This window comes from Emys orbicularis, chromosome 2 (assembly GCF_028017835.1).
Source record: "Emys orbicularis isolate rEmyOrb1 chromosome 2, rEmyOrb1.hap1, whole genome shotgun sequence".
Lineage (NCBI taxonomy): Eukaryota > Metazoa > Chordata > Testudines > Emydidae > Emys > Emys orbicularis.
Genome location: NC_088684.1, coordinates 232,850,729 through 232,867,999, shown reverse-complemented (window position 1 = coordinate 232,867,999; position 17,271 = coordinate 232,850,729). Strand labels below are relative to the sequence as shown.

Below are 17,271 nucleotides of genomic sequence, written 5' to 3'. Positions count from 1 at the left end.
ATGCAGCGTGTGTAGCTACTACATTTTAAACACTTAACAATGTGTCTCTTGAAGATTAACCCCGACTTTAAAGAAATTTTGAATAATATTGTCTATTCCAAGGGACGAGAAATAGTTTCTTCTAAATTCTGCTTATATAAGCAACACCATCTGGCGGTAAATACAAATGAGCAAGTACAGTTTAAAAAGCATCTAAGCAAGTAAAAGTGTTATTTGGTGGGGAATCTAAATTAATGGCATACACAGACAACAAGATCAAAATAAAACTTTACCAATCTAAGAAAAGTGTAATGGATGTATTAATAGAGTCGTTAAACTCTTTTATTAGTTAGACTAAAAATTAAAAACTAAAAGAAATAAATTAAAAAGGATAGCTCACCCTCATGCAAACTCTGGTTCGAAATTTTAAAATGCACCAAGCTAAATAATGATTTATCTCTTTCTTATTTCCTAGACAAAACAAAAGGTACAACACTGTTAATCGGCTGATGCTATTTTGTATGCTAATTAAAATATGCTTTTGTTTCTGACGTGGGCAAATTGCAATATACTAAAATGTAAACCCTCCTGAAGTTTGTCATGGGCGTGTGTACGCCGCCTATATGAGTATATAGAGGTAGATTACATTGTATAAATCTCAAAAAACTAATGCAGTCAGTGAATACTTATTTAATATTAGAACTGTCAGTTGTCAGGACCGTGTATGTGTGCCAGATTTACTTTTCTTTCTGGATTTGATCCAAAGAAGGCGGCTTTCAATCAGGAGGTTTAGAAACCGTGTCTGCGCCAAGAAAGGTGATAAATGACTAGCTCACCAATTTTTATCTTTACTAGAAATTGTTTCACGCTATAAGGGACAAAATGAACCTTGGGATGTTATCCTTTTTGAAATTGAGGTTGCAATTTAATTTGTATTCCAGCCGTCTGAAGCCCTTCTATCTTCTGAATATATTTTATATTTTGTGTGCCGTTTTACTAATTTTGATTAGCAATGTATTTTGCACATAACTCTGATGAGCCCTTTCCATAGTATAGACCCCTATGATTACTATACAGTATAAAAAATTACACCAGAACCATTTTTAAGGATTTACCTAATCACTAACCTCTGTGAGACCGCTGCCTTCTAGTGCTTTCTAATGTCTATGTAGCCCTTAATACGGTACAGACGTAGAGATCTGTCTTTTAATGTAGATTTAGGACAGACAGTAATATTAAACATTTCAAGTTATATAGCTACTGTCTTTTTTGTGACTACCTTCTCTTTAAATACAGTTTTGATGTAAAATATAAGTATCCCTTTTCGAGGTGGAGGCAGCTTGAGAGCTAGCTAGCTAGCTAGATGGTTAGATAGATATTGGCCTCAAATTGCAATTTTAGACCATTAGATGAAAAGGTTGTGACAAAACATTATGAAAAACCTCCCCTTGGTATAGGAAGTGGTATCATTAGCACGCAAAATAGAATTGTGTCCATGAATAATTAACGCACAGTAAATACTGAATTTCTTTTAGACTCTTTCCTCCAAAACACGCTATTCCAAACCATGTGAAATAATAAACAGTTATTGTAAGAAGCAAGCTTGTTTTTTTTTAAATATTGTCCTATGACCAAGACCATCAGTAAACAATTTGTAACCAGAGGGCGCTTTAACTACTGCTGGGGTCTCTTTGATTTATTCATTTGAGTACTGGATGGGGGAAGGGAACAACAAGGAAAATATTTGATCAAATATGCTAAGCCTAATCTGACTGGTGTAAAATAGAATTTACTAAAAGGGCTTTCGGTATTCGTCCCGCTTTATTTTGAGGTGCCTTTTTAAGTATTGACGCCTACCTATCCGCAGAAGTGAAAAAAGATCAAAATTCTTGTACTTTTAATGTAATATATTTTCTTAATACATAGATTCTGATAATGATCTAAAATATACTTTATAATGATTGCATGTGGGTTTTTAACAATTCACTCAACATTTCTCTAAACATGTTTTAAATGATCTTTTCGTGCAAAATATTGCATACCAGTTTCATTAGTCTCTTTTGACGATGGCATAGTATTACAATCAGGAAGCAAAGTTTAAATTAACTGTATTTGAATCTGATATTTAAAAGCAAAGTACTCAGACTATAGGACCCTGTGTATTAAAATATGCGGCTAAACTAGTGAATTCACAGAACCACACATTTTTCAAATGCAGACTTTATAATGAAGCGTGGAACTGAAGAAACAGGAGGAATAACCAGAAGTACAGTAGCTGCTAAATTACACGTTGAAGATACGTTAGCAACTACATCCCAACTCACGCCTTAGAAAATGGGTATATTTGACCTATATCCGTCTGCAACAGTGTTCTATCTGCGATAGATAGATAATGAATATTTTAAAGTTAGTCTTATTCAAACACTCACTTAATACGCAATCAAATATTTTATTCCTTGTGCAAGTGACTTTAACTATACGTTTACCAACATCTATTTCCAGCTGCAACTAAGAAAAGAGTAAAGTTTGCCTCAGAATAGTGACGTTTTTAAACAAATATTGTCCTAGCCATTCCATTAAAATTTTGACCAATAAGCAAACTACGGTTCAAGTCCAATAAGAACATCAAAATTACCTGTCATTTTCAGTGTATGTTATCATAGCTCTATTTGACTGAAGACCCTTAGCGTTCTACACATAAATGTCAAGTTTGATCATATTTCCAGTGCAACGATTTGTATAATTGGAAGAAATCTACAGTATTCTTCTGAAAAAAAAATCCCCATAACGTGGATTTTTCCATACTGTTAGCCAAAACTTTATTAAGTAAAAGAAAAATAGTCAACTAAAACTTAAAAAGTCTCTTAAATATTCTTTCATGTATTAAGTTTAATAACCAACTTTTTGGAATAGTTCCCCTCTCTATAGTTCTCCTCCAAAATGCTTAACTGAAACAAAACAAATAAAGCTCACGCAAACTTTCCAAGAACTAGTTTGATAACAACCCATTCCATTTTAATTTCTGTACATATGGCAGATCTAAGCACTTACCTTCATGCTTTTTCTAAACCAAAGTCAATCGGGATTAAATTTTTCAGGAATGCCTTGCGAAATGTTTAACTTCATGTGTCAAGTAAGCAATCCACTGAAGCTACTTTTGCCAACCGTAGCATAGAAAGTGCAATAATTTAACGTGCTGCTGCTAGAATGTAAAGTGAACAAAGGCCAAGATTTTTTTTCCAGGGGTTCTCTTCTCCCGCTGCGGCTTTGACATTGATCTGAAGCACGCCATCTTGTGGCAATCGAGCACCTGAGGAACAGTGACTGACTAACGAATTCAGATTCACTATTCTAATAAAAGGATGCTAGAGAATGTGTCCAGACAAGTGTTATTCAGATCTAATTTCTATATCTAAGAAATTGCTGTAGACCCTCTGCTTAGTTTATAGCAGGGCATTCCATATATGCAAATGAACAAGTCATGGACACTTTTTATAATCACATTGTCACAGCAACACAGAGGATGTGTTTTTATTGGGTTAGGAAATCAAATCCCAACCAGAGAAACGCCATGGCTCAACTACCTCCAGGAGTAGCCATGAATACCAGTTAATTTTTAACTAGGAAAGGAAGCTTCTTGCTAAACACTCACTGCCATTCATCTATTTCTCTCTCTCTCTCTCTCTCTCTCTCTCTCTCTCTCTCTCTCTCTCTCTCTCTCTCTCACTCTCTCTCTCTGTATCTTTCCGTCCATCTCTTTTAAAACTTGCATACCATTGTGGCATTCTAGACAAATAAACAAACAAACAAGCAAACTACTTTTCTCATTTTTTAAAACATTTCCTTTGACGAGACGTTGTCTGACTGGGTGGGGGTTGTCAACCACAGGTCCAGAGCCATTTAGCCCTTCACCTCAAGGTTATGGGTGATGTCCAATGCAATACAGAAGTTCAAAGCCAGTAAACAATTCAAAAACAGTATGCACTTTCTTTTCCTGATTAAGATTAGGACAAGAATTAGAGATTAAAATGCCATTCTCCATACCACAGTCTCATCTAGACATTGTTTTCCCAACTTTTGTTTTCCCCCCTTCGAGATCAAGGACAATTTCATACAGCCCAGTTCCACCACTCACACATGGAAGACTTTTCGAAGAAAACAATGTTCTCACTCCTTTACACACACGTCAGCTCATTTTAAAATTCGCTTTAAGGTTATGGTGATAAAATATTCCCAAACATTACTGATACTAAAAATAATTTTAAAATGGTTCGTCCAGACATGTGTGGTCTGAAATAAACAATATATTTTTAATTCCTAGAACATAACAAGTTATCGTCTTGTGTGTATTTTACAGCTGAGAACAAAGGCGTGATATTTACAGTGAATTACTAAAAGCATTATTTTTTCTCTTTTTAATCCATTGAAATTTAGATTTAAATGAGCTTTGGTCTGCATGTTTATTCACCAGTGTGAACATTGTGCTTTGGCTAATAGTGAAGGATTAGAAAAAATAGGCGAGTAACTTGCACAGCAGATTTTGATTGTAAAATTTAGATTAGATAAAACAATACACAGTAATGTAACACCAGAATAAAAATATAAATTTTCCATTTTTTTATTTCCTTGTGCGCTGTTCCATTGTATACATGCAACCAAATACTTTCGCATATTAAAAGAAAACTGTATATACATATAGATGATAGATATTGAAAACAGTGATGTAATACAAAGATATTGCATTTTGTGAACTGTGTAAAAAGAAATTACATCCATTTGGTAAGCTGATTGTTCAAAAATAATTATCACCAATTTGTTGCTCATGTAGAGAAAAAAAGACACCCTCTCACCCCAAAGGAAAAACATATGTAAAAAATGTATTAAAACAAAATAGGTAATGTTTTTTTATTTACAAGACTTGTAAAACACTGTTCCTGTATGAAATATACATTCACGTACTCTCAACAGCAAATTACCTTAACGATAGAATATCGTATCCTTTGTAAACTGATATAGAATTTTAAATATTTTTTTAAATTGCATTTTTCTCGCTTTGGTTCCTGCAGGACAATATATATATTTATATATATATATATATATGTATATGTTTAAAATAACTCCAAACAACTATCCATTCTTTGTATATGTCGCCTGAGGGACGAAGTAGAGCTCATGACATTTAAAGTAGACAACAACATATGAAAACAAAATTACCATATTTACATTGTTCGGCTTCTGAATAAATTCCTTACAAGCAACCTTCTAAAGAAATAGAAGATTAAATTAGTTTGGTGATTCAAATGTTAGTGCATTGTACAAATCCAAGTTACATTTAAGTGTTGTGTGGTATTAACCAAACTCTCGTTCTCCACAGGTATTTCCTGAAGAAAGTTTGTGAGCCAGAAGCCAGAAGGTTAGTTTTCTATTTATTTTTTTCTTTTAAAACTTTGGAATTCCTTTTGCAATCTTTTAAACGTTTAAATATGGGATCATGATTAGTTTTTAAAAGGATGGCAAGGTATAGACAGTTGTTATAAATAAATCGAGAGCTAATATGACAACTGCTCAACATTTTATTTTCAGTGATTGTTTCTTTACGATATATGGCAAATTTATGCCTGACATATTTTTAAAGTAAATAATCAAGTCTTTCATATCATTCCCCCCCCCCCATAAAACACGATTATATCCATCACTTCGTCTGTACTATAACTTTCTTGATTGACCTTGTAAAGGAATATGTATTTATTTTTATTTAAATCAATTAGTCATGGAGCTCTGCTCTAACAGAGACATTCTCTTCCGAAGGAAAAAAATATTATTTTGCGAAGCTTTGTTTTGCAGTGGTCCTCAGCACGTAAACTCGACCTGTAATTTCCACACACACATTCCACAGTAAAACAAGGGAACAAGATCAACAATAGTTAAACAGTGAATAGGCAAAGGTTCACTTCCCACTTTTAATTACTGAAACCAGAACAGAACGAGCGGAAGTGTCTGTAAAGGTAAGAGGTATGAATTTTGCACTCAGAACAAAGATTGTGGCTGGCCTGTTGGCGCTAGATGCCATGTGGGTCAGCATCAAATCAATTCCAGTTGATACGTAAATATCAAAAATTAAAAAATTAAAAGTCCAGAGTTGATTTACATGTATGTAAAATCATAGGTCTCATAGTCCCGTCAGTTACACACCTCCTTCTTAAATGTAACCCTGTGGCTTGACCTTGTCAAGGGCGAAATCTGAATTTAATCTCATTTTGAAAAACGCTATGAGTTTTAAAGTAGTGGATTAGCTGAGTAATATTGTAATCGGTCCCTGTTAATTTTTTTTTCTTTCATTCTTCTGTTTTGAAACCATATTTTTACTTGACGGTCGGTCAAATTGAGCATTCGGGAAAGCTGGAGGCGTTTCTCTTTGTTTATATAGACACTGAAGAAGAATTCTCTTTCTAATTCTCTAATCTGATATTTGGTGTATGGACATCTCTTTTTACGGGTACGTTGTCCACCTGTGGAATGAAAAAAGGCAGAAGTGTTTGAAACTTGGTACTGGGAAAAGCTCAGTCAAGGGGCAAATCTGTAAAGTGTTTTGCCTACTCCATGGGTATAACGGTTAGGTCCTATTCTACAGGCTAGCTCTTAACCTTATCGAGCTTTCTATGGGGAAAGGGTACAGAAAACGCAGAGCCCACATTTCTTCATGTGAAAAAGCAATGATGGCAAACAACGTGTCACTTCGGCAAGGTGGACAGGCATAATACAGAACAAGAATTAGAGTACCTGCCTCATTGTTTGTACCTGCACTTTTCAAAAGCTATATGCGATGCTTGGTACCGTGGTGTAACAGACTAAACAAACAGCTGCACATAGACATTTCTGTTTTAATCACCTGGTTCACTTCAGCTGACATTATGTTATCAGGGTTAGTAAACACATTTGCAACCCCAATCTTTCTCCAGACCATTACAATTGGTTTTTATTCTGTCTACAGATACTGGCTTTACATTTCCATGAATGTGTTTGCCCCCCCCCCTTTCTTTTTAATCAGTGGAAATGGCACTGCGTCTAAGGCTGCTATTAAATCATTGCATTCTGTTTGACTCCGCTGTTTTTTAAAATGCAGGTATATAGTTATAATAGCAATGTCGTCTCTCAATTTGCCACAATAGGCTTAAAGTTCACTACGCAGAGTAGTTCTGTTTGGAAGGTTTTCAAGGTTCAAAAGCTCTTTAAATTAAATATTGGTCTTATCCCTTTTTTAAAAAAACTTCCTTTTCTGGTACAGGCCACTGTAGAGGTATTTTTCAAAGTTGTTTACTTGCTTTGCCTTTTAAAAAACACATATACAAATCAGACTTTGACAGATTGAATAACAATTGTAAGTAACAGACTGCTGGACAGAAGGCAACACGTAATTGCCATAATGCCTAAGTAAAATGGCTTCCTTTAGACAAAAAGGCCAGCTTTGGGTTAATTTGTTTCTTTTAATATATTGCTACAGTTCAGGCGGCTACTTTATCTGCTAAACACTATGCTAGTGCAATCGTTAAAATGGTGATGGCTTTGAATTCAGCCCCTAACTAGACTTCTGGTGCAACACATGGCTTTTATAAAATCACTGGATTACCTTGATATCAAAGGAGTCAGGATCCCTTTTTGGTGACTTTACAGGCACAAACGAACGTTATTATATTTTCGAGAGTTTGACCACAGAGCCCTTTTTTATTATTATTTAAAAAAAAAAAAAAAAAGGAAGGAGAACGATTTTTTTTAAAGGCATCCATTGGCCGGTGGGTATTTCACGGCCAATTTCAGCACTAAACACGTGATCTTGCCTTTTATAACAAAGTTTTGTTGGGGGAAATCTAAAGGCCCTTCATAAACCTTATATGCTTATAAAACAGCATATAAAAATTTAACAGCGGTGGTGCGCTAGATTTCAAACTCCCTTTCATAAAGCGCTTGGGCGCTGCCTTTATACGTACTGGAGCTGCTGGATTTCTCCTCATTGTTGCCGGAAGATGACTCCGGGCTGCTGCTGCTCTCTGTCCTCCTCCGCCTCTCCTTCTCCTCTGCTGCTGCTGCTGCTGCTGCCGCCTCTCTGCTGCAGCCGCCTTCCGAACTTGAAGTTGCAGTAGCTGTCGGAGGCATTTTCTCGCCATTCTTGTCTCCCGAATAGTCCGCTGAGGACAGGTTTTCCGTGGTGCCATACGCCGTCTCGAAAAACTGGTCGAAAGCCTGGGGCAGGACCCCGTTCCTCCCCACCGTGCTATAGAAATTGGACGAGACGTTGGTGGTGGGGTGGTAGACGTTTGCTGTGTTTTTGCCGAACATCTCGCCCATGCTAGCCGTGTTGGTGGCAGGCAGGCAGTCTCTGTGCATGATCTCCTCTGCTGAGTAGCAGTGGGGTAGATTGTTCCTGGGGTGCCATTTACTGGAGGGGTCAATGGCATACTCCCTGAAGGTAACTTCTCTCACAGGTTGGACCTGGGGTAGGTTGGAAGAGTAGGAGTATGTCATAGGGCGAGAAGACGGGGTCTGGGGCAAAAAAGAAGGGAGGCTGGAGAAATCAGGACCCGAGACGTAGTAAGTACAACTTGGCAAATACATGTTAGAGGAACAAGGAACACGCTCATCAAAATCCATCATTAGGCTACCTCGGGTTCTCCGCATTAGCTGAGCTTAACATGATTCTCTAATGCAGCTGCCTCTTTGAAGCAGATCCGTGAAGTAAGAAATTTGGAGACGTAAGCTGACGTGGAAATCTATCCCCATCCTTAGCAGGGAGGTGCTGGTCATGTGACCAAATGTTGAAATTGACAAGCTGCAAGTATGGGCCCTTTTTTCTTTGTAGCCATCTCAAGGGAAGCAACAGATCGTCACTTTGGTATTCTCACCAAAAGCACGTAATCTAAAATATAACTCATGCTTGCCTTGTGTACCCTTAGAGGACAAAAAGACGCATGACACTTTTTCCTACTTATCAGTTTGACCAATTGCACCAGGTCGCTGTGGAATAGAAAGAATTAGCAATTCCCACATGTTAGGTGAGATCTTTTTTATTTGTATACAGTATTTGCAAAAAAATCAAGAGAAATTAAATGATTGTTTTTTCCTGCGATCTGATTTCTAGCATTGAATGCTCCCAAAGCAATCGGTCGGTATTTTTTTGTTTGTGCAGAAGATAGTCGCCCTGCAGGGTTTTGCTTGGAAGAATGTGCCAGGGTCAAGTCTGTACTGATTTTCATGGTGAATAGATTACATGCTCGCATTCATGTTCACTTCCGAAGCGCTTAGTGTCTTCCTTTCCTTTTTAACATATTAACCTCAAATACCCTGTCCGATTTTATCCAAGTTTTGCTAGAGATATTTAATAACATTTTATTCCCATCATGAAGGTTCTCTTTTTGCCTTTTCTCCAAAGCGTTGCTTTCTTTATTTGCAATGTTAGGAAGTCCTTTAAATTCCAGACCACTGCGTAAAGAGGGCATCTGATCTCTTTGCCTAAACAGTGCTGCTAAATACCTGGGAAACCAAAGGATGTTGGGCTATTCCGATTTCACAAATATTCTATGTTTAATTGCCAGAAGCCTTGTTAAAATATTTTTATATCCTATTAACCCCTAGAAACAAACTTCCAGCACCCAGATACTTTTATTTTTTCTTCAGACCATCGCTGGACGTTGAGATCTAGATAGACCTATTTTAAAAACGTAGTGAAGCTTTTACTAGTGTTGCATGAAAGGGATGATGTGGAAAGCGGATTGTACAGGGCAGAGACTAAAAAGTATTTCTCTGCCAACAAAAATGCACATCCCATCGAATGATCTTTGCCAAAGAAAACAGAGAAATAAGCCAGCACCTTTTGAGGCCTGAACAACCTTACGCTGTTGAAAAAAAAAACATTTTTCCTATCGATATCAGAAAAGAAATATTCAGGTTCTGGCTCATTTTAATCAAAACAGTAAAACAGAATTACACTAAGGCCACAAACGACTATTGTGAAGTTGGTGTAATTAAGAAATTGGAAATATTTCACCATCTCTGTTCCCGTGGACCTGGGCGAGCAATGGAAGGAAAACTAAAAATATTAAAATAACAACATTTTGAATTTTTCTAAGTCCACAATGTAGTGGAAGTATTTATATATCAGGGGAAAGTTCTATTGTAAATTTTGGAGATCTTCGGTATTTAAATGTCAACATCGATTTGTTTATTTATTGCTTAGCTTATCGTAACTGACTTAATAACAAATCTTATCACGTTGTGCACTGACTAAATATTCCCATTATGTATTTTCGCTAAATTATAGTTAACTATTACATTTGAATTCAAGCTGTAAATATCAACATTATCAAGTAATTACTTTGTAGTAGAGTAAACTAATTTATTAGCATTAATGTTTATATGCCTTTTTTATTTTACAAGGGTTACGAATCACAAATCAAATGCTCTGGACATATCCCTTTAATGAACTCTTTATTTTGGTGTGCTGCAAGAACTTTTATGCTCCCTCAGTGTTTGTGAGCTGAACTTGAAATTATTAATTAATCTTCAAGCTTGACATATTTGCCAGAAAGTGGATGGAAGTAAGAGATATGCATGTCATCAAAGTGCTACCTGAAGACTCCATTGTCGTTTGGGGATTATAAAAATGTTTTTAAGCCGCAGAAGAACTCTGCAGCATCCATGCTTAGACTTCTTCCTTAATTCTACACTTTTGCCTTTATTTAGTTTCCCCTTTAGGCTTTTTTTTTTTTTTTAAAGAGACTATTTTGCTCTCTGAGTACAGTTCATCTCCCTCCTCCCTCCCTTTCAATTCTTGATATTAAAATCTATTTCCCCCTTCCAGACAAAAAGAATGTATAAAGGATTTCAGCGACTTTGAGATAACAAAGGCGCCACCATTGCAGAGGTTCGCCCCGCCTCTGTGTGATGGCAAACAAATTCTTGCACTTGTATTAGGGCTTTTAAGGCTATAATTGAACACGGCGCGTCTAGGAGAACCGAAAACAGTTCTAGACTGACCTGCGGTTTTATAGCACTTTTGGCAGTCAACTTCAGCTTGTGTGAGAACAGACATGACAGAGCTGACCAACGGTTAATCGGGAGACACCACCTACTTGGAATCGCTGCAGTCCCCTCTTAATTAAATAAATCTCAAACCTGGGGGATAGAACGGGCTGCAGTTCTGAAAAAAAGGTTTGTATGTGGCTATTTCCTGCTCCTATTTACATTCAATTTCTGTCGTACAGTTAAAGGCTCTGACTTGCTGTTTTCATGTATGCCTATTTGAAACAAAGGGAAATCATGATGGGATGAAGGCAAGAACGCAATTAATAATGCAAGTCCAGCTAGCATTATATTAAAGGACACTGCACAGCCTATGCGGAATATACATGCTTAGTTTTGATGGTTTGCTATGTATTTTCCCAGAGAAGTAGGGTACTTAGTCTGTTAGAACATGCTTTAACACAGGAGAAAACAAAATGCATCCTGACAAATGATTACATCTGTAGAACAATTAGAAACGATTATTGAAAAGATTTAAGGGTGCAGCTAGTGTAAGAATAAGCAGACACCCAAGGCGGAGTTAGTTCTCTGCTTTATTTGCTGCTAAGTGAAACAGACATAATGTACGCTTAAAGCCCCGGAATGTCTGGGTAATTGCAGTAAGACTGCTTTTATGTTGCTGTTTTAAACACAATTATACTGTTTATTATTTTGTCTAATTTTGAATTGCTCTTTTAATACAGTCATTGGGACTTCCGCGTTTAGAAAGCAAATAACACCGTGCATTGCCCCTGCTAACCTCAGTGAGAACAGCAAAAACAAAAGAAGGCATTTCATTTTGAGAAGCAAAATGCATTCAGTCCTCTTTTACAACTATTTCGTCTGGCTGAGAAAGGGCAATGTGTATAATCATGTTATGTGCTTTGCAACTGCGCTGCATGACATTCTAGATACATTTTACAATGGACGCAAATATCGCTAATAGGTGAATACACTTTATGAGCAGATTGGGCCATGTCTACCTATACAAAGCGAAGAAAAATTAATCCATACTTTGGAGCGATATAAACAAAGCTAGGATGTCACGTCCAGAGTTTGTATATATCTGGTGTGCGGAAGGAACTTTTAAAAACAATATAGGGTATCTTTAAAAGGTCAAGTTCTATAATGTGTAAAATGTTGCCACTTTGTATTATATTTGTGGGGGTTTTCATAAAAACAAATCGCACTATAATTTATATTAAATATTAGGGTGAATACCTGTGTTTCAGAGTAGAAGTGTATACTAAGTGTAATTTATATGTAAAACGAGTTAACTAAAATATTACACCTTTATTGATTTTTGAAAATTAGCATATTTTCAATAAGCATGATTTTTGATAGAATTTTGATGTCTCCAAAATTATGAACTAATTAATTGTTACAGCATACGGGTATTGTATGCTTTTCTTTCTATATACATGCAGTTATTATAGTAGGGCAATATTAGGAAATACGCAACATATTTTGGCCAACGAAAACTTCATAACTTCTTTCTTTCTAATTAAAATTGCTTATAAGGTCGCAACACTTTGAAAAAAATTGTCTTAAATGTAATTGTTTAAATTTCCTGACGATTGTTTGGATTAAACATTATTTAAGATTTACTAGTTCTCTACTCAGCTATTTTTCTCTTTTCCTTTTTGACCACTATACTACTGAGCTATACGGTAATAACCAAAATATAGTTTTTCACCTAAACACATTTCTTTAACATTTTAAGAAAAAAAATTGTAACAATATTTTGATAATGGATTTCAAACACTAATACCTCTGCTATTACAGCTAGTAGGGATTTATCAAAAGAGCAAGATGCATTTCCAAAATTATGATATGGAATAGTCTCTTTATTATTCAAAACCAGGCACTACGTAATTGTAGTCATATTATGGAGGTGCAAATTTATATATAAAGAGAAAGCAAATGTAAATACAAAATTGAGTCACAGTTCAACTGAAGTCTTGGTATATTTAACGGCCTTAAATTAATTCTGACGAATAAGCTTTTTAAAACAATTTTACTTACCAAGTTGGAGATTGTACATGATTTTATTAGCATTGAAAATGTTGTATGTTAAAGTTACAATGTTTGGAAAAATGATTTTCCTTTATCGTGGTCTCTTTTAATACTTAAATAAGACTTATGACGATATGAATAAAGCTACACGATTTTAGCATTTAACAAGAATATCTCATATTCACTTAGAATGATGCTCGATATCGAATAGCTGTTACTGAAAGTAAGGCAACATTCCGATAACTGTAACAAATATAAACACAGAGGTGTTTCTCTTTTTAACAAGGAATTTATTCTGCTAAATAGAATAATCTCTTTCAAATGTTATTTTCCTGTTCTTTTAAACCAAAATATTAGATATTATTTATAACATACCACAAGCACCGTTTTAAGTGCTGAGTCTTTCTCTCATTATTCTGTTTCCGAAAACGTGTTTTTCTGGAAAGCGTCGAGACCCAGAGTATACATTTGCCTACAATGTCATGGTATTTTTGTGTACCATCTGTAAGAGAATCGAGGCAGGGTCAAAAATAAGGTGGGCATAAGGAGGTGTTATATTGGACGTCTAGGTGTTTCTGAAATTGTTTGACTGTCGATGTTACCATAAATATCTTCCTTTCTCTACTTGATTGTGCAGCTATATTTTTCCAATACATGAAAACATACAGTAACTAATTTATTTCCATGTATCCACATACAGGTGCAAGAGACTTCTGACAAATGTGGGGTGCAGGGGATGGGTGTCTAAACCAGTTGCTCTAAAGTGTCTGCGAAAGCAAAATTCTTCCCTTGTTATCCTTTGATATAGAAAGCCAGACACTTTTAACTGAGTTCCACCCATATTCATATCCACAGATGACTAGGATAATTAACGTCACCTGTAGTAAACAGGTTCCAATCACCTTTCATGCAGATGTATTTTATGTGGAATTAATCATTAATCTCCAAGATTTATTTCAAGAAACCTAGTTATAAAACAATAAGACTACCTCTATCCTTACATAAAATGTACAGACTCGTGATCTCCTGATGCAAAGTCCACAGAGATTTGACCCACAACCATTTGCTTACACAATTGATGCGCTGTCTGGGAACTGCGATGCTGTTTATCTGAACAACAGAAACAACCCCGCCAGAACATTCCAATGCCCACATATATTTAGAAGTATTGCTACAGGTGATGCCTTGAACTTGACCTTAGGTATGTTAATCAATGAAATACATGCTGGGAGAAAAAGAGTTTTGTATTGCTGATTGTATTGCTTCCTACAGAAGGTTATTTTGTTATATTGGAATTCAGGGTTACAACAACGAAGTTCAATTCCTGTGGTATATATAATATGCTCTTAATGTTAAGATTTTAAAGTTATAGGCAATAAAATGTCGCTACGGCGAGACAAACTCTTTTTATTTTGGTTATTCTTGGGGGCTGAGATCCGCATTTTGCTGAGCATCCTAAAAAAAAAGTCGATCACTTGGATTCTCAGCTAAATCCGATTGTGTAATACTCAGTGTTTTCGCTAATGCATGTTGAATATTAACAGCGATAGATAAGGGGTTTTAAAAAAATATTTTGTCCACTCACCAAAAAATAAATAAAAAAATCAGATTCTACTATGCCATCCTGCTAACTGTATAGGAGAGCCCTACTCAAGAATTGTGAAACACACCGACCTAAAGACATTTCTTCATCAAGGATTGTTTCAGGGGGCGGGTACAGGAAGTATCATTATACTGAGCCTGTCAAACCAACGACTTCGAACATTAACATATTCTGATGGACTCTAAGAACTATATTATAATAAAGGTAACCTGTACTTATGTAACTTTTTAAATCTTATATTTGTAAAACACAAGTTGTGGATTGTAAAATGTAATAGCTTTACCACACACGTTTTATATTGTTCTGTAAGGTCTTCTTCCTTTTGTGTACTGTATTTTAGCTATGCAAATAAAATACAAGGGTGCTTATACAAATATTTTCCCCACAAATCCTAATATGTCCATCGTATTGTCAATTTCCTTTTCCTGGCCCATGTCTAGCAATGGTTCAAACATCAATATAGATATAAATGAAACTATTTAGCAACACAACAATACATTTTATACCATGCACGTATGTAAACTTCTCAAATTCCAACAAAACAAGCAGAGCTGAGATGTGGATCTCTAGTCGTTCCCTTTTTCCTGTTTATTCAATGTGGTATTTTTATTTTGTTGAAGCTGTTTATATTTAGACATATGCCAACCATTAGCTACGGCTGAAAGCAATCCAAGCCTTCTTTGTATTAAGAACTATTCATTTTTATGTCTACCCAGCGGCATCCCGAAGGTTAAGAACAGACTGGCCTAAAATACTGTGCCTTCCGATTATTTTTAACCGAGGCTGGGTACAGCGGCGAATTTCTGATATACTAAACAAATCAAACTATGCTTGGGGAGTTTGAATCAAGGTGATTAAAATTAACTTCGGATTCATTTAAATTTAAATGATTAAAATCCTGTGGAAATTTGTTTTCGGACATTCCACATATGGCCAAAACAGGCAGGTTAAATAACCATCCTAAGGGAGCATTAAGGAAATTCGTCCATGGATGGCTTTATTCTTGTAGGGTTTTTCCCCTCTCCTTAATTCTCTTGCAAGATTAAATAATAACAAAAAGAGGCAAACAATGAAAAAAAATTACTCGGAAAGAAACTCAACCGATTCTTTTTCAATTACATTTGAGCAAACTCTTAGAGAAACAGACAAATACAAATCCAATTATCCAGCACCGTCACTACATGCACCCTCTAATCTTGGGTTTGACACTCCCAGCACCTTTCATCTTTCTTTAATGCTAAAACCCTTTTGTTGTTTCCACCTATGTTGTGCTCCGTAGCATCTTTTGGCAAGTTGGAGCCTTGCCCCCAAGCGACCATCAGAATTAATACTTTTATAAATGGCCTGATCGTCACCATTAGCCGCACGCATTCCCCCAAACTTCTGAAGCAAAATCTGTACTTCTGTTTATATCATGGGAGAGAGCTAGATTGGAAGGTTAAGAAGGGGAAGAGGAGGAGGAGTGGGCTGAAAAATCGCCTCAAAGGCCTTCCAAATGACATTGCTGTACAAATCACCGGTCCCACACTGTTTTGAATTCAACATCAGCAGCAGGGAGAGGGAAACCATTGAGCAAGATCGAGGAAAAACATTTAAATCTTACCCCAGTGTCCGAAATCTTCTTCCCTTGTGCAAATATCAAAAACCGGAGACTAATAGCTAGGATCCCGCGCCTCTCTTGATAACACTCTAGACACCCACTCAGTAGTGGCTTTCCTATACATACAATACACCTGGTCCACAAAAGTATTTCTTCTGGAACTCTAAAGGTTTTTTATCGCACCCAGGCACGCAAAGAAACTGAGCCGCTAAGGTGCATAAGCTTTCTCACAGACTTCAGCCTAGCCTACTTGGAAAATGCATCATGTTAAGCATTTCTTTTCTCAGTCCTGCTAAAATTTCCGACTGAAATTCTAATACAACAAGGTAATTGCAGTAGGCTAACTGCAGTATAATTCCGTGTATTCCCGTCGCCCTAGAGGAAAAGTCCAAGAGTTTTTGATCACTGGACACACTGACGTTCCCTCTCCAATACACCGTGGGTCACAGTACAGTAATGACCGTGGATTGTGCGTTGTAGGACTTGACCTTTACTACGTAGAGGAGGGCGCTTTCTTTCACGCTGCAGGAGGAGAGGGGGGAAGGGAAGATGCTCTCTTAGGGGATCTTTAATCAGAAATCAGATCTAGGAGCGGCAAAGACCATTGCATTTCAGCACGCCATATTTTCACTGGGGCGTTTTCGCAGAGCGTTAATGAACATTTGCATTTCGTAGCTGCAGTTAATGAGCCAAATCCCTACAAAAGGGGCAATTAGCAAGAAAAGAATAGGAGGCTTCAAAGAAAATAAGCAACAATAGGCTAAAACACCCAAGCCAATCCCACATTTTGCGGGAACTGTCCCGTCAGAAAATAATTGTAATGTCAGCAGTCAACATGGTCCGTAGTTTATTTGGGAACAAGTATAATTTGGGAAAGAAAACGACTATCCTTCATATTTTTTCTGCAATTCAACCACAAGAAAATCTTTAAGGACATCTCTTCAAATCATCATTTCAAGTTCATTTTAAGTTCATTTAAAAGTTCCCAATGACAACAAACCGCCTTTTTATAGCATATCTT

General features: G+C 36.4%; 1 protein-coding gene across 1 annotated transcript; it reads right to left on the bottom strand.

Annotated features, from left to right (window-relative positions):
- Positions 1–6,255: 6,255 nt before the first annotated feature.
- Positions 6,256–8,652, bottom strand: HOXA11 (homeobox A11). Its single transcript, XM_065399105.1, has 2 exons — positions 7,965–8,652; positions 6,256–6,488 (listed from the first exon to the last, which is right to left on the bottom strand). The coding sequence occupies exons 1-2, from the start codon at positions 8,650–8,652 to the stop codon at positions 6,256–6,258; spliced, it is 921 nt and encodes a 306-aa protein (XP_065255177.1).
- Between the last annotated feature and the right edge of the window lie 8,619 nt (positions 8,653–17,271).